This window comes from Monodelphis domestica, chromosome 8 (genome assembly GCF_027887165.1).
Source record: "Monodelphis domestica isolate mMonDom1 chromosome 8, mMonDom1.pri, whole genome shotgun sequence".
NCBI classification, from domain to species: Eukaryota; Metazoa; Chordata; class Mammalia; order Didelphimorphia; family Didelphidae; genus Monodelphis; species Monodelphis domestica.
The window spans coordinates 77557673-77582644 of record NC_077234.1 but is presented as its reverse complement, the minus strand read 5'-3'; the positions used below and the strand labels follow the sequence as shown (position 1 = coordinate 77582644).

At 36.1% G+C, this 24972-nt stretch overlaps 1 protein-coding gene across 4 annotated transcripts in view; it reads left to right on the top strand.

The window, feature by feature from the left end:
* Window positions 1–2029: 2029 nt before the first annotated feature.
* Window positions 2030–24972, top strand: part of SPAG16 (sperm associated antigen 16) — a 1430359-nt gene continuing 1407416 nt past the window's right edge. For 3 of the 4 annotated variants that reach the window (XM_056807933.1, XM_016425102.2, XM_016425103.2), the window contains exons 1-3: window positions 2068–2386; window positions 12518–12564; window positions 14225–14323. In XM_056807933.1, coding sequence (XP_056663911.1) covers window positions 2272–2386; window positions 12518–12564; window positions 14225–14323 — 261 coding nt within the window. In that variant the 5' untranslated portion in view covers window positions 2068–2271. Of the gene's footprint in view, window positions 2387–12517; window positions 12565–14224; window positions 14324–24972 lie in introns of all 4 variants that reach the window. The other variant, XM_007501789.3, reaches the window with a different exon arrangement.

Here is a 24972-nt window from a genome sequence, read left to right as displayed (position 1 = left end):
ACCTCACCCTTACCATACTGGTTAATATGGTAAAAAAGGAAAATGATAAATGTTGGAGGGGATGTGGAAAAGTTAGGATACTAATATATTGCTATTGGATCTGGGAACTACTACAACCATTTCTGGAGATGTAAGGATTAAAATTAATGGTTAGACAATAATTATACAAAATTATGTGACCACTAATATTTATTATATCTTGAGTCAAAATTAATTTACAAATATTTACAAATAGAGAGGAAATAATAAAGAAGATAAATGTGAGGGGTATAGAGAAGTTATCTATCCTATCAACCTAAATGTTTTGCTCTGGTCTACTTAATCCAGGTAGACATTAATTAGCTCTCAACCAGGAAGGCTGGTAGTGAGTAACCAGATAGCCTCCTCCAAGATGGAAGCTAGTCTCTCCAGAAGCTAGAAAAAGGGGTCAGATTTTACTCACCCAACAAAGTAATCCAAGAATTGGAGTCCAAGTAGAAGCTGATCTCCAAGCACATGATCCAAGCCATAGTCTCCAGCAAAGCTCCCTGGAAGACTATATGACTATCTCCAGAAGATAATTTCTTCAGACTATCTTTTCAAAGACAATCTGCCCTGAAGGAGTTCAGGGTTTACTTTTTAAGGTGACTTCTTATCCCCTCCCTCGTCACAGGGGCCAATCACAGTTTCCAAATTGCACAGCTCTGCTGCTAATTTCCACTTGTACTCCTCTGGCACTTAAAGCTCGCCAAATGATGGCTCCAGGTTACTGTGAAGATTAAACCCCTTACACTACCTTTCCAGGATTATTGTTTATTATACTTTACTCCTCTTCATCCACTATACACTGTAGCCAAACAGGCCTAACTTATCATTGCTTATTCTACAGTGGTGGGCTGGTAAATGTTTCAACAACTGGGTTTCCAAAAATGGTCAACATACAAGTTTAATTTGCATTATGAATATTTTCTTAAATAAAGACAATCAACAAAACTATAAAATGACCTAATTTGTAGTATTTGTGAATTTCTGAAGTATAAATGATCACAATGAATATTTAACACTTGGCTGAAAGAGCCCACTTCTATCTCCCCTTGAGCATTTGGAAAACTCTATCTACTTTGTGTCTAAAATGCACTTCTTCTTCACCCTTTCTCTTTAAAAATCTCTTTTCTTCCAAAGTTGGTTTCAAGTGTAATCTTCTTTCCTGATTATCTAGCTACTTGTACCCCACCCACTACTGCATTCTATATATATGTTGTTGTTACATATCTGATGTGGTTTCCATGATTGCATGTACATTCTTCAAAGGCAGAAAATGTTTTATTACTATGTATTTCCAGAATCCATCTTGGTGCTTGGCACAGAAAGATTAATGGTTAAGTGAAATCAGTGTTTAGCAATTTAGGAAGGATGCAGTATTTTTCCGCTTTTACTGTGTGAGAAGCAGTGGAGTGGAGTATGAAGAATAAGTTCAAGTCTTAGATTTGAACCAATGGGCTATGGGGCTGGAGTTACAAATAAAAAATTAAAAACCTGAAAAATAAAGTTCTCAACACATAGATGAATAGCTAGGCAAAACAAATTTCCAAAAAAGAATTAGAATAAATTTTAAAAGTTGTAGAACATGTGAAATAAGATAAAAAGGTAGATTAAAAAATGTGTGTGTTTGTGGGCGGACGAGAGAAGGAAGAAAAAGGGGGAAAGGATAGGGTGTAAAGCAAAGGTGTAGGAGCCTGAACCAGAGTGGGGAACAAAGGGAGGCTCTCACTTTGCCCAGAGCTTCCCCATCTCATCCACCACCCAGTCCTAGCATTGGAACTCCTTATGGCCTGCCTCCACGCTCTTTTCCTCTCTAGGGAAGGAGGAGATGGTAGTCTAGGCAACGCTGGAAGCTACGGGGAGTGCCAGTCATTGGGCCACGTGGTGACCAGGGCACTCCCATTCAAACTCTTCCTCACTCTCTTCCCCACCTAAACCAATGTAGAGCGCTGCCCCGCCTCTCCTCTGTCCGGTCCCGCCCCCCCCCCCCCCCCCCCCGGCCAGTCCCAGAGTCCTCAGTCCTCAGAAGGGGAGACCCCCCATATCTCGCGAGAGCATAGCCAGGCCTTGCGAGGCTTTGTGGGTTGGGGTGTTTGGGTTGTGGGCCGCGGGGACCCGTTGCTCGAGGGTTTGTGCTTGGGAACGGTGGTGGGGGGAGGGGGGCGGGTAGCGGGCGGCGGGCTCTCAGTGACCTTGCGCACCAGGATAGAAGCCGGCAACTGAGCCGCAGCCGGAGCCGAGCTGACAGCCATGAAGCGGACGCTGTCGGGTCCGAGACCCCTGGACGTGGGGCAGGGATCAGTCTTGATGGGGGCTGAGGAGACGGCTGAGGCCGTGGCCTCGGAGGGCGCCTACTATCTGGAGCGTATCCTTCGCGCGTCGGAGGGCGGGGCCTAGCCGGGGGCCTCTCCTTTCCCCCTCCCCCCACCAGGACCTCGAGTCGCCCATCCTGTTCACCTACTTTGTTACCTGTGGCGTCACGTCTCTGTGTCTCCTCTGTAATGCGGGTGCCCACTTCTCATTCCTTCTATGATACCCCACTACCTTCTCTGGTCACTAACCAAAGCATCCCTTCTCTGCTCTGTTGGACTAGTGCTGGGCTAGTTCTAATCAGCAATCCCTTTTTATCTTTGGGCAAAGTGGGAAACTGCCAAGATAAAGTGTCTACAGTGTGTGCACCATGCTTAGTTGGGAATCGATCCAAATAAAGGCAAAGGGCAGCCCCGCAATTATGCAAACCACAATAGGCAAAGAAACTAGGCAGGTGACATTGGAGATAACCAGGGGAAAGAAGGTGCTGGAATTAAGAGGCATTGGGAAAGCCTTCCTTTAATGTGGGGTTTTGAAGGAAGCAAGGAGACCAAGATATGAGGAAGAGCGTTTCTGGTATTGAGCACAGTTGGTGAAAATGCGTGGAGACTTGAGATGGAGTTTCTTATATAAGAAAGTTGGGGAGTAGGTTAAGTGATGACAGGTCTAAGAATACTAGAAAGGTTAGAGAAGAAGGAAAGTTATAGAGGGTTTTAGATACCAAGCAGGATTTTATATATTCGATCCAGGAGGTGATTCGGAGACACTGGATTTTATTGATTATAGGGAAGTGACATGGTCAGAGCTGAGCTATAATAACTTTGACAGTTGAGTGGTAGATGTATTGGAGTGAGGAGGAGCTTGTGGTAGGGAGAATGTAGTAGATGGCTGTGTTGAGGACTACTGCAGTAATCAAATATGAGATGATGAGGGCTAATAATATGCAAGAGATACTAAGAGGGTGAAATCTCTAGACCTTCTCAAAAGATTGCATTGGGGGGTCAAGAATGATTGAGGAATGGAACATGATACCCTAGTTTGAGAGCTGACTTATCAAGTCCCAGATTTTAATATTATTCTACCTTAGTCACTTTCCTTTTCTCCTTTGCCAGTGGTTGGGAAGTATAGGGCTCTAGTCTGCAGTCTCCTTAGAAGAGGACAAACAGGCAAGATGCTAGGTTCCTTTGGGCATCCCCTAAAATTAAGCATGGGGCAAAAGAAAAGAGAGATTGCTTTTTTCCCTCCTTTTCTTTTCTTTTCTTTCTTTTCTTTTCTTTTCTTTTCTTTTCTTTTCTTTTCTTTTCTTTTCTTTTCTTTTCTTTTCTTTTTTTCTTTTCTTTTCATTCTTTTCTTTTCTTTTCTTTTCTTTTCTTTTCTTTTCTTTTCTTTTCTTTTCTTTTCTTTTCTTTTCTTTTCTTTTCTTTTCTCCTTCTTTTGAGGTTTATCCCTCAAGAAAGAATGAAACATTACTTTTCTCACCTTCTGGTTGTTTTGCCTAAACAGGTCACCTAACTCCCTGCAAAATCCAATCTCTTGAGAGGGAGTGTGTATAATTGCCAGATGCCCAGGATGCAAGATCTATCACCAATCCAATTAAAATTTAATGCAGTCAGTTGGATTGTTCATGTTATTGTACAATTTTTGTTTGGCTTCGTGTGATTGTATTGCAACCAAATTAACTTTAGTTAAGACTGATTTAAGCTAATGTTGAAATTAATTTACATTACTTGATCATATACTTACTCATAACCCATAAACCAGAAGTTTAGTGTAGTGGTAGAAGGAAGAAATCCAAAGAGAATAAAGATTTTCAGGTCACAATCCACATAGTAAGTAATCAACATGTGGATAATAAAATAGAGGTATATTCTATATGCTGTTTTGGATAAAGTTATAGAAGACAAGATGATTTTTTTTAGAATGATAACTCAGGAGAGTTAAGGAAAGGACAAAATTAGAGATCATTTGCTTTCAGGCAGGGAACTGTATTAACCTACCAAGACAGAAGAATTTCTGATCTCATAGAAATCCTCAATGATGGAGACTCTGTAGCCTATTTTTTCCCCAGCTCTTTTCCTTCCAGCTTTAATTTAAGGCCTGTAAATTGTTGATTGAATCATTGTTAATTCACTTTGTACTCTTTGACAAATAAATTATGCAAATTTGGCAAGTTCTCTCAAGTACTTTGAAGAATTTGGATGAAAACAAAATATTTTTTTTGTTATAGAAGGCAACAAAATTATTTTTCTCATAAAATGGAGAAATCTATTTAAAATTGTTACCAATTCATACTAAGAATGATATTTCTGCATTTATTTCATCTTAAACATAAGTCTTTGTCCTACTTCCAAAGCCCTATAATTTCATTTTTCTGGACTGCTTTTACCTCATCTGCCTAATGAAGAGATTGAATCTGATCTTTAAGGTCCTAAATTCAGTTAACTAATGATCCACTGAGGGTGCTACAGTAGCCCATAATTTAAACCAATTTTGGTCCAATTCAGAAATGTAAAAGAATTGAAGTTAGTAATTATTCTTCCTAAATACATCCAAATTATCAACTATAGTGTGAAAGATAAGATGTCATAGTGTATAGAGTGCTACATATGGAATCAGGAAAGCTATTGATTTCTCTTTTTCATCTTTCTCTCAAATATCCATGGAGCAACCACATTGACATTTTAAAAACACAGATATAACTCTTTATTATTAAAAAGAATTGAATTGACTCCCTGATTGATTTACCAAACAATAATCATCAGGCTCATGGCCTCTATAATCTGCCTGACCTGCCTTTCTTGTTTTACATTTTACAAATCTTCATAAATTTCTCATTGTGGTCAGAATGTTCAACATGATCTGTTTTAAATGATTTTTTTTTTCACATCTAACTCAAATAATCCCTATCTTTATTAGAAGTATATAGTTCAAGGCCTACCTTATGCATTAGACCTTTGCTAGTCCCTTAGCTATTAGTACAGTTGAAGGGACTTTGTATTTACTTTGTACTGTATTTACAAGTTTTGGACATATCCTGTCTCTCCATTCATCTTTAAGCATCTTAAACGCTGGAACTATTTTGTGTTTGTATACTCAGTCCCTATCATGGTACCATACACACATTAGGTTGAATTCAGTATGGGCAGTCACATTTTAGGAAGGTCATTGATAATCTGGAGAGATTCCAGGGGAGGGTGATCAGGAGGTGAAGCATCCCAACCTTATGCCATACAAGGTCAATTGGAGGAGTTAAGGATTGTTAACCTAATATGAGATGTGATAGCTGTCTTCAAGTATTTGAAAGTCAAGCATTCAGAAGTAGTAAAGTGACAGATTTAGGTTTGGTATAAGTAGAAAACTTCCTAATAGGTTCTTCAACAGTTAAAAAGGTCTACTCTCAGAAGCAGTAACATTCCACTTATTGGAGAATTGTAGACAAAGGCTAAATGACAATTTATTGGCAACATTATTGAGAAAATGAATTTAGTTTTTATTTCTTTTTAAAATTTTTCTTTTTTATTATCTTAGTCAACAAACACGAACATTTCACTATAAAAGAAAGTTGTTACTGGGACTATAAACTTGATACACACTTTTTTTTTAAAGAGCATTTTAAATTTAAACTGGTATTAACAAGATAGCCTCTGTATACCTTTCTAATTCTGAAGTTCTTCAATAATTATAGACACAGGGATTGAAAGTTGAAGAAAGATAGTTGATTAATGGAGAAAGATCCTGAGTGAGGGGCTTATTTATGTTGTAAAAATCTGAGAAAAGGGCATGATGACCAGAGGGGATGAGGTGGACAGATAGATTAATTTTGGAAGAAGGACTATCTCTGCACCTTTTCTTCTCACGCAAAAGGGGATAACTATGTGGATGAAAAGATAGAGGGTGATAAGATGTGGAAGAGGAGAACTGAAAGAACTCATGTCATTTAGTAAAGTAAGAGAAGTCATGCTGAGAATGAGGTAATAGGATTTGTGGTGAAGTGGAAAAAGTTTTATATGGCTGCTGTTTGGAATTTAATGGGGAATAAATAGATCAAGTGGGGGTTTTGAGTGTAGAGAAGGGTCATATGTTGTCAGGTTGGTAGTATATGAAATTTGCGAGGCTTTATAACTTCATATGACAACATTTAACAGCTTAGATCAACTCCAACATATTCTGTACTTCTTGGTAGTTATAAGATGATTCCATCGACACTATTTAACTTCATGTATATACAGCAAGGACTTAAGAGGTCAATGAGATTAGAAGGTTATAGATGGTATGAAAATTGAGGACAGAGGAAGCCAAAGTTAGTAGCAAATTGCATGGACAATATGGAGGACCAAGAAGTCTTGTGTTAGGGGGGCAAGGGAAGTTAGGAGGAGCTTGATATCTGAAGCTAGGCTAGTAGTGTAAAGTCAATGGACTTTAGATTATGGTAAGGATGAACGAGGGAGTTAAGGATAAATCATTAAACATTTATTAAGTATCTACTCTGTGCCAGGCAGTGTGCCAAGTGCTGGGCATAAAAGGAATGCAAAAGACAGCCATTGTTCTCAAGGAATTTACAGTCTAATAAGAGCTAAAACATGCAAACAACTGTGTACAAAATAATCAAAAGAAAGAGCATTCAAATTAAGGCGATTGTGAAAGGCTTCCTGTAGAAAGGATGATTTTGGCTAGGACTTGCTGGAAGCTAGGGAAGCAGAGAGATGAAGCTGAGGAGGGAAAAGGTTCTAGGCATGGGTGACTAAAAATACCCAGAATATGAATATAGGAGTATTTTATTAAAGGAACAGTAAGGAGGCCAGTGTTATTGGCTATGGGGGAAATGCTAGGTTTAAGAAGACTATAAAGGTTGGTAGGTGGTACAGAAGAGAAGTTAGCCCATGATGGGGTCCTGTGAAACATCTAGGGTTAGAGAATGTGACCTGGATAAAGATCCAGTGAAGGAAAATGAAAAAGTTTGAACAAATAGAAGGAAGGAAAACCAGAGAAAAGTTCTTATCATGGAATATTGATGAGATAAGAGAAACTTAAGAGATTAGAATCTAAAATGATATAATCAAATACTGTCAGTCCATAGGTATTTTGGAGGCAAATCAGTCTACCTGAAATGACATAAAGGTGAAGGTTAATAGAGTTAAAGGAATGATTATTTAGTTGGGGGTTTAGAATGCTTCAAAATTGTTGAGAATGATGATGGATTGTGATGGAGAGGATTACCTTATGCTTCTAAATTCAGTAAAACATGAAGATGGTGATCAAGGTGTTGAATTTATTGAGGAGGGCTGAGTTGCATCCTAGAATTTAGTAGATGACAACAATGCCCAAAATATGATTCTCAAAAGGAGCTAAGCCTACTAGGAAGGACTCCTGAATTCTGCACTTTCTGTCCTTTGCTTTTTTTTTATTTCTCCTTTTTGTTGGTCTTTTATTCCATACCTATACCCTATCCTCAGGGGAAAGCCAGATTTCAGTTAATCAAAGGAGATAAATGAATTCTTGAAAAATAGTTCAATTATATGGTGGAATTGGTTTATAAAAGAATGAAGTATTATGAAAGGGATAAAATGGAAAGGGTCTGGGTTGAGTAGGACTAAAAAGTATGGGAAGAGGTAGCAGGGGATAAATGGTTTGTCCCAGACAATAATTCTGAGCAATAAACTGGGAAACAAGGAGATGAGGGCCATGTTAAAGATAAATAAGGGAAGAATAGTTCAGGGTATATGCAATTTAGCTTAAAGGATCAACTCACAGAATTAACCAGATCTGATATTCCAGTTAGAATGTTAGAGAAATGCATGGTGGCATAATTTAAACTTGATTATAGATTGCCCTTCTATATTACCTCTGAAGTGATGATAGAATATAAAAAGCTATTCATTTCTATGAGCACATTGGAGAATCACTTAGAAAATACAATCAGCCATATATTTACACTATGATTTTAGACCATTAGTTCATTATTATCACAAATATAGGTATGGCTTGAGAGGCCAAAATAGGGCATTAGTAATACTTCACATTTGTGTAGTTCTTTATTGTTTATATATGTGTGTGTGTGTGTGTGTGTAGTTTACTTGCATTATCTTAATTATCTCATGTTTAATCTTTGTGGCAATCCTGTGAATTATATGGTATAAGTTCTGATTTTACCAAGTAGGAAATTTAACTCCAGAGAGGTTAATTTGCTTGCATATATTAGGTAGGTGCTTTCAACTTCTTTCTCACTCCAAATTCAGTATCCTTTACAAGATCACACTGCCTTTTCTCCTTCACATGTCTGAAAGTTTGTTCTTTGGTTTATAACTCTTAAGATCTTTGCAAGACCTGTGGCTATTATCCTGAAGTCCTGGTTCAAAGAAATGGCATTTTTTTACTTCAGTAGACTAGCTGATAAATCAGGGGTTCTCCCAGCCCTTAGTATCATAGGCCTCTTTGACCCTAGGCTAGTAAAACCTAGAAACCTCTTCTTAGAATAGTGTTTCTAAATAATTGAAGGAAATGCTAAATTTTAGAGGTCAGTGAAAACAAAGATGTTGATATCAATATAGATATGTACATATTGATATCTATATTATCTATATAATTAATCTAATATTTCTAAGTATCTGTCTATCTATATTGCTATTGAAGTTCACAGACTAAATGGTTAAGAATCATCATGTTAGATGATCCTAAAAAGCTGATTGGTTGCTTGAGTCAGTTTCATTGGTTACTGGACATTACTGGTGTAGAGTCCTCAGGAGGTTATGTGACTTACTGAGGCTTACACAGTGTTTAGGGGCTTAACTAGGACTTTGGAGGCTTTATAGGACAGTTGGAAAATGTTGAATTTGGAATCAGAAGACATGAATATAAATCTTAAGATTTGCAAGTTATTACCTGGGTGATGTTGCTAAATTCACTCAATTTTTCTGGGTCTCAGTTTTCTCATCTGTAAAATGAGAGGGTTGTACTAGATGATCTTTTAGATCCCTTTTGCCTCTAATATAGAACATGGGCCTTCCAAACTTTAGTCTACTTTTCCACTACATAATACTGTTGTTAATTATTTTTATCGTTATTGTTATTGCTAATTTATTACATAGCATTCTGTTGTTCTGGCACACTATGTTTATGTAGTCTTCCAGGGCCAGTTCTTAGTTATAGTCTTTCTTAGCTACTTCCAAGTACAATTGGCACCATTGGGTTAGTGATTCTTTTAAATCCATAGCTCACAAGCCCCTACCAATATTTTTTTTAACTATCGTCCAGTGCCTGAAAATGTAAGTTCATCTAGTAAAACTGAATTATAGAATCTAACTTGGAATTAAGTAGCATATGAAAACATTTGGCACCTCATTCCCAAATTGCTTTTGTATCTGTTATCAAACAAATACCAATTTCACTCTTGACTAACTTCTTTCTTTCCTCAACCCAATAGGAAGAGGAGAGGAACACCAAGCCTCCTGTGGCTACAGATCCAGCTTCCTCACTTGATTCTCAGCTTGGTGCCTTTCTGGCCTTTGACTTATTTGGCTCCTGCCCCGATCTCTATTCATACTGCTCCCAGCTAGCTGTTGTAGACCTACATTTTCACTTCTCAGGAGATTTCCATCACTTTTTTAGGTTCAATGTGCTGAAACTATTGATTTTTAAATGTAAAAGAGATATGTTAATATCAATACAATTTTTAATAATCATTTTCTGACATTTTTTGATTCATGCTCTCTTTCTCCTATTCCTCTCCTTTTCCCCAAAATGACAGATAATATGATGTAGTGGTATTATATGTGTTATCATAAAATTATAATATTTTCAAATATATTCAAATATCATATTTTCATGTTTGTAATATTGTAAAAGAAGATACATAGCACTCATTCCAGAAAAAATTCATGGAGGAAATAAAGTGAAGAATGGTATGCTTAATTCTGCATTCATACTCTACTAATTCCTTCTATGGCTATGGATAGCCTTTTCAGTCATGAGTCCCCTGGAGTTATCCTGGAACCTTGCATCACTGATAATAGTTAATTCATTCACAGTTGATCATCATTGTATATTATTGCTATAATGCACAACATTCTGCTCACTTCACTTTACATCACTTCATATAAATCTTTCCAGGTTTTTTATGTCTTAATCACCATTTCTTATGGCACAATAATATTCCATTTAAATCATTTACTACAACTTGTTCACCCATTCCCCAGTTGTTGGTTATCACTTCAGTTTCTAGTTCTTTGCCACCACAAAAAGAACTGCCATAAATATTTTTGTAGAAATATGTCCTTTTCTCCTATCTTTTATCTCTTTGGGACATAGATCTAGTAGTAGTATTTCTGGGTCAAAGGAAAGCCACTGATTCTTGAAAGACTTTGGGAGCTAGAATTCCTCAAAATAATCATGATGTCCACCCTCTTACAGGTAGATTTGTATTATTAGATGATTTTTTAGAAAAGTAGCCAGTCATTTTTAATGGTATCATAATAAAGATAGAGTCCTAGGGACTAAAAGTGAAGATTGATAAATGTGTTTGGGATTAGGTGGACATAGTATAGCAACTTAGTTTTTATATGCACTGTTCATTATGAACTGCCTGCTGTACCATATCTTGTTAGCATACTATTAATTGGTAAAACCTATGTCTGACATAAATATTAAAATTTGATAGCATAGAGAGACTAAGGGTTAGCATGAATTGAGCTAGGCTAAAGTGCTTGAACATAATTGAAATGTCAGATATAAAGTATAAGGAACTGGGCAAATCAAGTGGAAGGATCAACTTGGAAAAATGAATGTTCTCTCTCTTCTCCCCTCAGTCTCTAATTTCAATGATCTAGGCAACTCCCAGTACAAAAACTCTGATACTACTACTGATACAGATTAGCACCTTTTATAAATTGTATAATTTTACAGACTTATCTGGGGCTCTGGGACATTAGGTGACTTGCTCTGTGTCTAAGGCAGAACTTGAACCTAGGTCTTCTTCACTATAAAATTAGACAAAGGTTTTCAAAAAGTGAAAAGAGATAATATGAATTTAAAGAAGCACAAAATATCATTAACTACAAAAAAGATGTTAATAAAAACTTTAATTTTCTAGCTAATTATGAGAAGATAGATAAGCAAAGGGGGAAAAGCCTCTTAAAACTGGCAGGAAACTGTAAATGCCCACTTTCCCTTTTATAGCCAATACCTGAACAAGTATTTCAACATTTTGTGAGATTGCTCACACCTTTTAAATTTGGCCTAAATATGTGGAAAAAAAACCATAAACAATAAACCATAAACAGCATATTTTGATACTAAGGCATTTATATATGTATATAAATAGTTGTAACTTCAATTAAAAGTTAGTTTTAAAAAGTTATGCAGAATTACATTCTGAAATAATATACATTAGAAACTTTATTTTAACATTAACTCATATCTTGGAAATTTAGTAAATGCTGAATTATACTTGTCTACCTATTCCTTGTTTCTCCTTTTAACATGACATTTCTTCAAAAGCTATCATATTTCTAAGATAAAGACACATTCACAAAGGCATAAAATCATTTTGTGAATCTGGAACCAAAGGACAATCTGGAACATTTAGGTTAAGGCCTATAGTAACTCTTCAACCCCACCACTTTGCTTTAGTATAATAACTCTAACTTCCATAAGTGACATTTCTATGAAGACTAACTTGTCCCTCCTCCCCCATTTAAAATTTTTCCTGTGTATTAACTCTAAAATGAGCTGTGTTTATGAAGGGAGAAGAGTCGCACAATTATCTCCAAATGGTGTGTCCTATGAAAGTCATTCTACGTGATTCTGAAATATGTCTTTTTTTAATAAGTACATACAAGAATGGGAATGTGCCTCCTCTTCCCATTTGCAATGCATCCAACAAAATAAAGAGCATTATTGTGAAAGTTGACTCAAGAGGCACAGAAAGCCAAAAATTAAATAAATTATTTTAAAATGAGTTGTCTTCACAACTTTCCCAAGCATAGTCAAGGAAGTAAATCTTTTGTTTAAAAATATCACCTTGTATTTTAGAATACCTGGGAGAACAAAAGTCAGTGTGAATTTAATTTGGTTGGATTTATCAAAAATTTAAAAAGTTGATTGTTACTGTTAAATCCAAAGGTTGAACCAGTTTTACATAATGTTACTCAGAATTGCATATTAAAGAAATTTCACTTGACAGAATATACAGAAGTTACTATAACTGAACCATCGGAAACTGATTATCAGTATGAGGAGGTAAATATGTAATTTCTAAACATTCAATTTGTAAATGTATTGCATTGTTTTGGACAGTATTATTATGAAGAATTAATTTTAATGCATTTTCTAAAATATTTCAATAGATTTTTTCTTTTTCTTTCTGTGTAATTCTCTAATACCTTTCTGGAGGTCAGTTTGGTTTAGTATTTCAAACACATTTTGCTAATGTCCTCTAGTTTAGAGTGCAATGTGATACATTTAAATGTTTATATTAAATGATATATCTAATTTTGTTTTGAATCATCTTGTGCAGTAAACTTATGATTGCCAGCATTTTATAATGGTATTGAAAAACATCATCTCTTCTGGGATCATTTATTTTCTTTCTTTTAGCTTGGCATAGCTTCCCTCAATTTAGTTAGATTTAGGTGAGGTTTTTTTATTAGCTAATTAGATCTCAGGTTCCTTCCGTACTCCTTGGATATTTAGGGGTAGGACTCCCTGTCTACTCAGTGAATATAGTGGTCAACAATGCACCCTCCCCCATTATCCTTGCTGGGAAAAAAGGAAAAGAATAAGCATTTATGAATCACCTACTGTGTGCCAGGCCATGTGCTAAGTTCTTTGCAAATATCTCATTCAATAATTGATCTTTTCCTGGGTGGAGTAGGATAAATCTCTTCTTTAATGTGGTAACCTTGGTGTTAGAAACAGACCTATTGAAGTTCAGGAAGAGTGGGAACCAGGATACCCCAGAGAGATAATGGCAATTATGAAAAAGATAATTTTTTCATTTATATTAGTGAATGTTTAAGCAATGTAGAAAATCGGGAGTTAACTGTATTTTAATTTTAATGAAAAATTCTCCATTTAAGACACTTAAAATTGATCATGTTGCCAGTAATACTAGTATATTTTGTCTTTTCACCACATGTATAAAAATCAAAGGCAAATTTAATTATGTATTAATGTCTTAAGGTTGCATGAGAAGATACTAGCTCTACAAATATGATGTAAAACTGATGTCACAGGAAAATGTCTTTTAGGATGTAATTTTATTGAGACATCTCTTCTAGCAGACTGATACCATCATCCATCAGCTAGGGTACCATTCACATTGTCAAGATATATGTTTTTCTTCTTTAAAATAGTTTTTCTTGAAGCAGCAAGTAGTCTTTGAGAGCAGCATTCAGAGGGGTCTCTTATTTTAATTCTGATAACAAACCACAAGTTTGTAATAGGTACGAGGTTTTGACAAACCATGGAAAGAATGGGATAGGGGGTGGTATTTAGTTGGCAATGATATTTTTAATTGAATGTTTTAACAATTTGCTTATTTACTAGAGTATATTATTAGGGTATTTGTTACATATCTAAAATTCTATATCTCTTTTAATACCTGGTTCAGGATTTGCAAATAGACATTTTATAAATATTTTTTAAATTGAATCTGTGGATAAATGCAAATAGCAAGTAATTTCAAAATGGTTATTAAACTGATATAAAATAACAATAAACCCTGCTTGTGTTAATTGCTCAATCTGCACAGTGTGACAGAATAATTTCTGAGACACAGCTTAATGTAAAATTTCTTTAATTTACATTATACTTTGGTCTAGACACTGTATTGGGACTGGAAATTCTGGAACAAAATAATTGTATGTATATTTTTTCATTATTTTATTTGTTGCTTTAGGTATCAGAACAAGATGATCTAAGTATTCCAGAAGGTGATGAAGATTTGACTAAAGCCCTTGAGATGGCTCAAGAAAAGAGTATGGATTGCAAGCTTTTGGTAAGAACTTTCTTCATTGAAAGAGAGTATGGTTTGGTAGTGTAAGGGGTAACTTTAGGGGTTTTTGACTGAATATATTACACTAGTGGTCACCAGGGATTAATTCAAATCCCAATAAAAAATACTCAATTTTATGGTGGTTTAATTACTATAGAGGAAAGGAATTAAGAAGAAGAGGGAGAGAGAAAAGGGTATAAGATTTCTCTGGCCTAGCCTAAGCCAAGGGAAGTTCAAAGAACTCAGCCACGAGGCCTCCTCAGAAGACTTAAACTAGCTTGACTTCCAGTCACAAAGTCTACTGAAATGAGGGGCCTCCTAAGAGGATAGTGCTTTTAGGAGGTAAAGGAAAAAGGAATTAGCCTAACTACTCACCATGGTCACTCAGGGAGATGCATCACCTATCCCACCCTACAGAGCTTCTCCCAGTTACCTCACCAGCAAGCCGCAACATGCCAAATCGCCAGGACACCCAGCATGCAGAGCCACACCAGCCAGAGCAAGAGCCACATCTCCCATGAGAGCCCAGAGAGAGGGAGTGACCTGAAATATATAGACCATTTTTTATATCACTTCTGACGTCTCACATGTACCAATGGTAGATTAAGGTTAATTTAGGACTGCCCAGGGTGGTCTGTCAGTTGTTTCTTATTTATCACTTGCTAGCACATGTCTGTCATAGGCCATCCTTCTCAACACTTAATCCTTAAATAGGAGTGTAGACATTCCTGTTTTTGTTAGGATTTTAAAAACCAATCAGGGCTTAGAAAATCTAAAATTCGTAGTAGTGTGGAAGGTAAAATCTGAAATAACTGAGAAAGCAAAGATTTAAGCTTCCTAGCATACTAATTTACTAAGCAATGAATACTAATTGTCTTCTCCTTTTGGACTATTTTATTTGGTAATCTCATCAGAACCCATGGGTACAGTGATCATTTCTATGGATATAATCCCTAGTTTTATATGTCCAGCCTTAATCTCTTTGCCACACCTGTGTATCTTCAACTGCATCTTAAACATATCCCTCCTTCTTATTTTTCCCTTGCTAATCCTACACTTCCTTTCCTTTCAGCCTTTTCCCTGTTCACAAATGTTATTGCTTTTGCTTACCACCTCTCTGAGTTCATCCGCCTTTTGTCTAATCACTGCCCTAGTTTTCTTGTTCTCTTCCCCTTCTTACTTCCCTGTAGAGTAAAATAGGTTTCTGTAACTGAGTATAAATATTATTTTTGCTTTGCTCCAATTCTGATGTATCAGCCTACCGCCCTACTATCTTCTTCACTGTATTGATCCCTGCATACCTCTTCATGTGGAATAATTTACCCCCAACTTTTTCTCCTTTTCTATTTTCATAATATATCCCTCTTTCTTATTCCTTGATTTTGTTTTTAGATATCAACTCATCATATTCAACTTACTCCCTGCTTTTCTATCTATGTATGCTCCTATTTATAGCCCTAATAGTGATAAAGTTCTTAAGTAACTTCAATATCTTAAATATTTCTTTAAGTATCTTTAAGGACTTCAAGTATTATAGATATCTTAAGGATCTTAGTTATCACTTTTCTGTTTAAACCCATTGATTCCTTGGAATTTTTTTTCAGTTTACCTTTTTATGTTTCTCTTGAATGTTGAATTTGATCATTTAATTTTCTTTTAAGTTCTGGTCACTTGGTTAGGAATGCTTGAGTGTCCACTGCTTCATTAAATATATATTTCTTCCCCTGAAGTATTATGGTCAGTTTTGTTGATATAAAAATTCAAATTAGCCATCATTGCAACCCAGGAAGCAAAAAGATAGAGACCAGGAACCCCACTAAATTTATCCCTCTGTCTATGGGAAGTATGTAAAGATAGGAAGTCAGTGGGCTCCTGGGAAATGTAGTTTTTAGGGTAACAGATTTTTAATTACACATTCCCCTCTGAGATCCAACTTTTAAAGTACAATAATTTGGGGATAAAAGGGAAAAAAAAGAACAAAACCAATGATTGGTAGGAGCATTGACAAAAAGTCAGTTGTGGGGAGTTCCCTTCGTCATAAGAGAATACATACAAAATAAATGCATTCAACCCCACATAGTTCAAATCACCACATCCCAAAGTTCACTCTGAATCTTCTGGTACAGTGTGTGGTCTGTGCAGGCATCTTCATGGAGCCTTCTCCAAACAGTTTACTTTCTGGTTTTGGGGAGGTAGCATGTTTCTTATCCTGAAATTATTCTCAAAAAGAATTTAAACTTTGCATTTTAGAATAATAATACATTCTCCCCTGAGGGGGATTTTGAAAAACACATGGATCACTTAGGGATGCATGGCTGAGTTATAAGTCAGTTAGCAAGAGAAATAAAAAACATCAAAAAATTCAAATTAAAAAATAACTTCTGGATGGAATATAGAATATAAAAGTCTTCTGTGTAAAACTTCTAAGTAAAGGAAAACAAACCTATAACAGGTCCTTTAATCAGGACCCAATTAAAGTGGATTTATGTTATTATGCACTTACCCAATCAGTAGCCAGGACTACAGAAAGTTTGCTACACTATGAAAGACAGAAAAGAGACTAGATTATGGGAGCCAGGAGGGCAGCCATGGTGAGGTGCTTGTTATAATGTAGGATGAGGAAGACTTGCCTCTGACATGTCAAACAGCCACAAGCTTGAACCCCAAACAAGTTCATCCATCCTACCTGGATTGATTTGGTCATTTTTGAACTTGTGCTCCTTGGCACTGTATAATGGCTCTTTTTTTCCCTTCTGGAATCAGACAGAATCATTAAGCAAAGAGTCATAATTTTTAAACAATCAATGGCATCATTTTTATAGTCTAAAGTGTTTTGGATATGCATTGACACTAGGGCAAATGTATTTTAAACTTATATTACTGTAAAATAAAAAAAGTTAAAAAAATCTCAATACTGTTGGCAGGTGCTTCAAATACAAAAAGGAGAGAAAAATATAACTCAAATACTATATTGCACATGCAAGGAAAAACAATAATCATAAAATGTTCTTTAAAATAAAAAATATATAGTTTACATTCAGTGACACACTGTGTCAGCCAAGGAAAGGTAGAATACAAAGGTTTCTCACCAAAAAATGAGATCCAATTCCTTTTCAAACTTGGTCATGAATCACTGTGTGAGTGCAATTGATTTTGTACAAAGTTAACAGTTTTAATAAAGCAATAGTACAGTAGATAATGCATATTTAAAGAAGTACCAAAGTCCCCAAAATTCAAAATAGCACAGTTAATTACAACAGCAAACAAACCCACTATCATTTGGATTCACATGAGTCTACTGTATGACATTAAAAAGAAAAAAAAACAAACCTTAGAAGCTAATGGATACTTGTCACAAGTTTTTCAGGTGTAGCAATCTTTCAACCTTGACTGAGATATTTTTAAAAAAAAATCTATTACTGCCATCATTACAAAATGTGGCAGAGGAGTCTAGAAAAGACACAAACCCCTGTACTGTTGATGGTGGGTCTAAAAACATCACCAAGAATCTAGATCATTCTAGTGTAAAGGTAGAGTAAGCTGAAGAGTTGCAAATAGGAGATGCTACCTCTTGGGAGCCATCTAGGGGTACCACATCCTAGGAACAACTTCCCAACTCCTCTGATATGAGACTGTGATATGTCTCATTCATTTGCATTTTTACAAATGCAGAGGTGGGGATTATAATTGAACTTCACTTTAGCTACTAAATGGACTCTTTATCTCAGAAGCAGACAAGATGATCAGTCAGAACTAACAAAAAATCAAAAACAAACAAACAAGATATCTAAAAATCATGTCTGAAGACCCCTTAAAATCAATTAGAGATATTTAGCTCATTAAATTCTTCAAAGGTTGTTAACCACGTTGATGGAGTATATCCATCATCTATGTAACAATTTGACAAAGGCAAAATGGAAGTAAAGGCCATTTAGGCAACATGTGACCTCAATGGATCTCATGACAACCCCAGTATCCATAAAGGCTTATGGTTTTGCCAAAGAGTTTGTACAAATTATTTATGGATTTTTACAATGGCATTTTGTTCAATATAGTTATAGGGGAAAGGTAACAATATATCTAATAGTTAAAACAAAGTAGATTAAAATCATTCAGTGTAAGAGAATTGTATTGATCAGATTAATATATGAATTTAAAACAACAAAATTAAATCTTTTTTTTTTTTTTAAAAACCCTTACCTTCCGTCTTGGAGTCAATACTGTGTATTGGCTCCAAGGCAGAAGAGTGGTAAGGGCTAGGCAATGGGGGTCAAGTGACTTGCCCAGGGTCACACAGCTGGGAAGTGTCTGAGGCCAGATTTGAACCTAGGACCTCCCATCTCTAGGGCTAGCTCTCAATCCACTGAGCTACCCAGCTGCCCCCTACAAAATTAAATCTTAAAGCAGACAATCAGCAAAATACAATAAGATACAGAGACTTTCATAAAATAACGGAGTCTGGAAAGGCTTAAAAACTTCATCTCCAGACTCTTTAAAGTTCCTTCCCTATCCATTTAGATTCCTTTTGTCACACCACTAGGATCTTCCATAGTGAGAGGAATTCCTCACGGAACATGGTATGGATGTATCTTAGAAACTGGGCAGGCCCAAATGGTAAGGGCTGTAGGGAGATGAATTTCTCCCCTAAATTTCAGGCAAGATAATCATAAGGATCAGTGCACCCAGGAATGGTAGGAAGAAAAAACATGCAAAAATGGGAGTTGTTTGAAAAAGGCAAAGTACTGCCATGCTTGCAGTTTTACTTCCTGTTTGGAAGAGTAACCTTCCTTCCCCTAGAGGTAAAACATTAGGGAGTAGCTGTTTCCCTATAGTCAGGGAGTTAGGAGGCTAATTATTGCCTAAGGGAAACACACCAGCACTAAAGGACTCCTAGCTTGTGTGTTCTAAAGACTTAGCGGCAGCAACCAGCAGCACAACGGGAACAGCAACAGCAGCCAGTGTCAGGGCTGGGACCGAGGCTGGATCAGAAGGAGGATGGATAAGCAGCAGCAAGGAGAGAGGCAGCATTGAGGAATGCTAGTTCAAGCAAATAGGTACAAGAAGTGGCTTATCCCTTCTCTGCCAAGACTCCCGAGGATAAGTACCTCAAACTAAAGCAGCCTTGTGGGAGGTGAGGCCGGCAAAAAATGGGAAAGAAAAACCAGCAGGAGTAGGGTAGCAGCTCCAAAACGAGTTATGAGTTCTCTCAGTGTTCATCAAGGGGGTAGTTGGGCAAAAAGCTGTGGCAGGAGAAACATGGCTTAAAAATTTGAGAATTCTTTCTTCAACTTCAGTGGTTGCCATCATTAAAAAAATTAAAATTTTATAATTTAAGAGATTTATTAATGATCATTAGAACTAAGGAATAAAAAAGTAACAAAATAAAAAAAAACAAAAACAAACAAAAAAAACATGTGCCCATGGCTGTCACCTATTCAAAAATCACACTACACCACAGTCGCAACCCAGGAAGTAAAAATAGAGAGAGTAGGAACCCCATTAAATTTATACCTCTGTCTATGTTTACAGGAAGTATGTAATGACAGGAAGTAAATGGGCTCCTGGGAAATGTAGTTTTTAGGGTAACAGATTTTTAATTACATATTGGGTAGATGATTCTTGACTATAGTCCCAGACCTTTTGCCTTGTGGAATATCATATTTTTTTGACCTTGCCTATTTGAAGCTCACGCCACTCCTGGGATGCAGGGAATACTGTGTCTGGGTCTCCTGGGTGTTCCTGGTCTACCAGGTCTCCCGGGTATTGATTGCCAGGCTGCTCTTTGCACTGAGTGTTCCCCCAGTATGGTTTGCCTTAGGCAGCATTTGCTGGGTGACTGCTCTGCAATGTGATGGGCAGCTCTTTACCCTGTTGGTTCTACTTCTCTCCCCTCTTAACCCAGAAAGAGGGGTCCTTCCTGTTGTCTCTATGTTTTATTTGACTGAAACCCAGATTCACTCTGTATTTTGTTTGTTCTGCTGCTCCAAAATTTGTGTTAAGGGATATTGTTGTTATTTGGAGGTGGGTTTACGTGAGCTCAGAACATTCCCTACTTTGCCATCTTGACTCCTGGAAGTGGAAGTTCACCTCTTAGACATATCAAACCTCTCCATAGGCTTCTCAAACTTCCTTCTTACCTGTTGAGGGTGCTACCTAGTCTGGAATGCTCTTTGTCCTGAGCTCTAACTCCTGTCTTCCTTCAATATTCCACTCAAGTCCCACTTTCTATAGAAGGCCCTTCTTAATCCTTCCTCTTGATTACCTACTTTACATATCTTATATGAGTGTAGTAACTTATATGTTTCCATTGCTAGACTTATTTTATCATGGTACACAGTTCTTACCAAATACTTCCTGCCTGTCCTATTAAATTGTCACTATTAAATTGACTCTGGGAAACTGCAGAGTATTTGGGTTATTTAAGATGGTTCTTGAGCTTTTTTGTGGAAGGGGAGCTATAGAAAATCTGTCAGTTAAATATGACCATAGAAAAATAGCTCTAAGTTTTTAAAATAAATTTTAATATATATGTATATATTTAATAAAATCCTTACCTTCTATCTTAGAATCATGTGTAAAATCACTATGTATTGGTACCAAGGCAGAAGAGTGTTAAGGACTAGATAGTAGGAGTTAATTGACTTGCCCAGGGTCATATAGCTAGGAAGTGTCTGAGGCCAGGTTTGAACCTAGGAACTCCCATCTCTAGGCCTGGCTCTCAATCCACTGACCCACCCAGCTGCCCCCTAAATTTTCTATTTCACATAAATTTAAACTTTCATTTTATTGCAAACGTATTATTTATTGCTTTTCACATTTAGTGTTTCTACAGTTGTTTTTTAAAACCTTCAAAAGTTGATTTTGTTATGCCATGGGATTTTTACTGCAAAGATTATTTCTTATCTGAAATAACAATTTTTTGTTGTTGTGATTTTTCAAATTTCTAGTTACAAAGAAGGTCTGTTTTCATTACTATGGCATTACTTATTTTATGTAGTTCTTTTGCCATGTAGATTTTTTATTAGCTTTCAGTTTCTGTAAGGAAGGGTCTACTCAGAACAAGGAAAGCTAAGTAAGAATAATGTAAATGCTTTTTAGTAATAAAATCAAGGAATATACAATTTGTTGGCTAGTTGTTATTTAAATGAAAACATATATTCTTATGACAATCTAAATCTTAATTGACATAGTGAGGTCAGAATTGGTGGCATATTTTGTTAAATCTCTTCTAAAATTTGAATTTCCCATACTCTTATCAATTTCCTAAAAAGTTAACAATGGCTGTAGCTGTTTAAAATAAAATAGGTTGCAACTATTGTAAAGTGCAAATTGAGGCTTGAATAAAAATTGGCAGTAAAGAGAAGTTATTAATCTGTTTTGTGATAAGTATGTGGTTTGGGTGGCTTTTAGTTATTTCATAATTTATACTTTCTTAAAGTAGATTGGTTCTCCAAAGCAAGGGTAAAAAGTTATAGGAGTGTAGATTTAAATGCTACAGAGATTTTATAGGTACTGCCTTAAAGAGAAAAAATGACCAACTTCAGAGGAATTTTTATTGTACTTTGGAGCTTAAGGAAAATTGATTCCCATGCTATTAGCACATTAGAGGGTAATTCATTTTATACCAAATATTTGTTATTTTAAAGCAACATGTGAATGTGATTTTTTAAAGAATTTGAAAACCAAATGCTTTTATAATTTTTATGCAATGCTTTTATAATATATAATTTATTATATATTCATGTAGTTTAATTTAAGGCAGAAAGTTAGATGCTTTGTTTAATAAATAAAAAATTACTGCTGGAGACTTTATATTGAATATTTAAGTGTTTATTAGTAAAGAGAAAGAGAGAAAGAAGATAATTTTATCAACCTAACTAATTCAAAGTATCCATCCACTGTTGCAAGTTGAAATTCCTGGATTCCCAGCTGGGTGGTCTACAATGGTGGCAGGTGGCCTACAGTGCCACTTGCCAGAGATAAATTACATAGATAAGTACACCTTCGAAAGAGCTCCTTTCACAAGCCCCTAAAAAGGCAAAATAGGTGCCTTCCCATTTCTCCTGGCTCTTTTATCTTGCTTTTAATTGGATTGTCTGAGTCAAAGGCATTCTGCCTTTTGTTAGTTGAGAAATAATACCAAGACATGCTTTTGTTAAGGGTTTGTGTAGCATAATTTTTTAAAAATCCATATAGGATCAGGAAATATTGCATTATTCCTAGCTTAGTGCTTGAGTCTTTGTGTGATTTTTTTTTTTGCCATACAATGAACATTTTAATTTCTGTTTTTCCATTTAAATTAAGTGTAGTAATATCTAGCCCTAAAGGCAAAAGTACTTTTTATCATAAGCTTATCAAGAAGGATAGGGTAGGACCCAGATGTACAAAAATATTTGTTTGTTACTCATTCATTTTTAGTCATGTTCTATTTTTTCTAACCTAATTTGGTATTGTCTTTGCAAAGATACAGGATTGGATTTCTGTTTCCTTCTCAAACTTATTTTACATATGAGGAAACTGAGACAAAGAGGGTTAAATGACTTACCTAGGGTAATACTGCTAGTTTCTGATGCTGAATTTGAACTCAGGTCTTCCTGACTCCAGGACCAGTGCTCTATGCATTGTGCCACCAAGCTGCCTTAAATATTTATACATAATACATTTTCAAATAATAAGTATAACCAGAAAAATCAATCATTAATAGTCTAATCAATGCTTAGAGTATAATTTTTACAAATATAACAGTGTGATTTCATAGTAAGAATTTAGTCCCAGGCAGATTTCTATGTATGTAAACAGATTAAGAATGTAGTTCCAGGAAAATACCTGAGTTATAAATTTCTATCATAATCATATTAGTCATGTGTATGATCATGTTAATCATAAATGAATTACTATGTTGAGTATAAAGTGGGATTTCTTCATTCAAAAAATGTATTCTGGACAAGATAAGCTCTCACAGGAATTAGGGGGTCATCCTGAGGCCATGGAGCTCTGGATGTCACTATAATGGTTAAATTGGGATTTTGACTAAATAAGAGAGTTATAAAAAAGTGGTCACTGATTATTATCCCTTAAGTCAGGAAAACTATTAGCAGCTTTTAGCAATTTTGTTTAATTGGAATATTAGTAAGAAGAGGGAAATGTGGAAGGGAAAGCAGTAAAGAGATGGCCTAGCCTACCCTAACTAATTTGGTGAAATGAAGCTAGTTCTCTAATAAGATTTTCCAATCTCCACGTGGGAATCCTAGCCACTCACCAGCAAGTTGGGCAGGATCAAGGCAAGGTCCCAATGCAGAAAAAACCCTTGTGATCTAAGCTCACTGAGGCAATAGTGAACCCAACAAGAAAGTCCCAGACTCCAAGAAGTTCTAAAGCTGAAAGTCGAAGTCCGGAAGCCAAAAACTTCAATCAAAGTCCCAAAGCTCCAAGTGGAAGTCAAATTCTAAAAGCCCCAAGGATCCAGCCTTGAAAAAAGAAGTCCAAAGTAGAAAATTCAAGGAGCAGAGACTCCAAAGAAGGACTCCAAAGAAGAAGCCTCAAGGAGAATTCCCTTGAACAGGAAGCTCAGGACTTTTTAAAGTGCTTTTGTTCCACATCTCTTCCTGTCCCTTCCTCACTTTATGGGAACCAATTGCAGTCTTTCAATTTGCCTAGCACTGCTGGGGTGGGGGTGGGGGGTAGGTCGTGGTCTCTGGTGTTATCACCCACTCTAGCAAGTGACTTGTGAACTCTCTTACTTAGTGTCTGGTAAGGTACTAAGTAGGAGTACTTAAGTTTTTGATTGATTGACTTAAAAGTCGCTGATTGATAGACAAAGAGAGTTTGATTCACTCTACACATCACTTAGGATGTTTTACAAAATGGGATCTTGGGTTTTGAACTGGGAGGAGACCTGCAGACCCTGGCCATGCGATTTTTCTGTCACAATAAAACTCCATACTTTATCCTTCCATCTCTGCTAATTATTATTAAATTTTTTTCCTGACTATTTTGGCTAAACTCCTTGAGGAAATTATCTCCTATCATATAAAACAGATGCTGATACCTCCTCTTCTCTCCTAATTTTCTATAATCTGGCTCCCAATCTCATTCAACCAAAACTCTCTTCAGAGTAATTAAGGATTTCTTAAATCTAATGACCTTTTCTTAATTTTCATTCTTCTTGATCTCTCTATAGCTTTCCATACTTCTGTAGCTTTCATTCATCTTCTTCTTCTTCTCTTTCTTCTCTTTAGATTTTTGGGACACTACTCTCCCCCAGTTCTTCTGCCTTTCTTACTCATCCTTCTTAGTTTCCTTTGCTGTATCTTCATTCAGGTCATGGCTATTAAACAAGAGTTTTCAATAGGATTTTGTCCTGGGCCCCCTTCTCCATCTATACCCATTCACTTGGCAATCTCAGCTTCCATGGATTCAATTATCATCCTCATGCTGATTATTATCAGATTCCCTTATCCAGTTCTAACCTCTGCTGACGTTTATTCTTTCATGTCCAACTTTCTAACAGTCATCTCAAAGTGGACATTCTGTTAGCCATTTGAAGCCCTTCATAATCAGCTCCCTGAAAACCCTGCCCTGCAAGCCTTTCTAGTCTTATTTTACCTTATGTTCCCCAATATGTTCTTATACTCCGCTGTGTAGTGAAACTG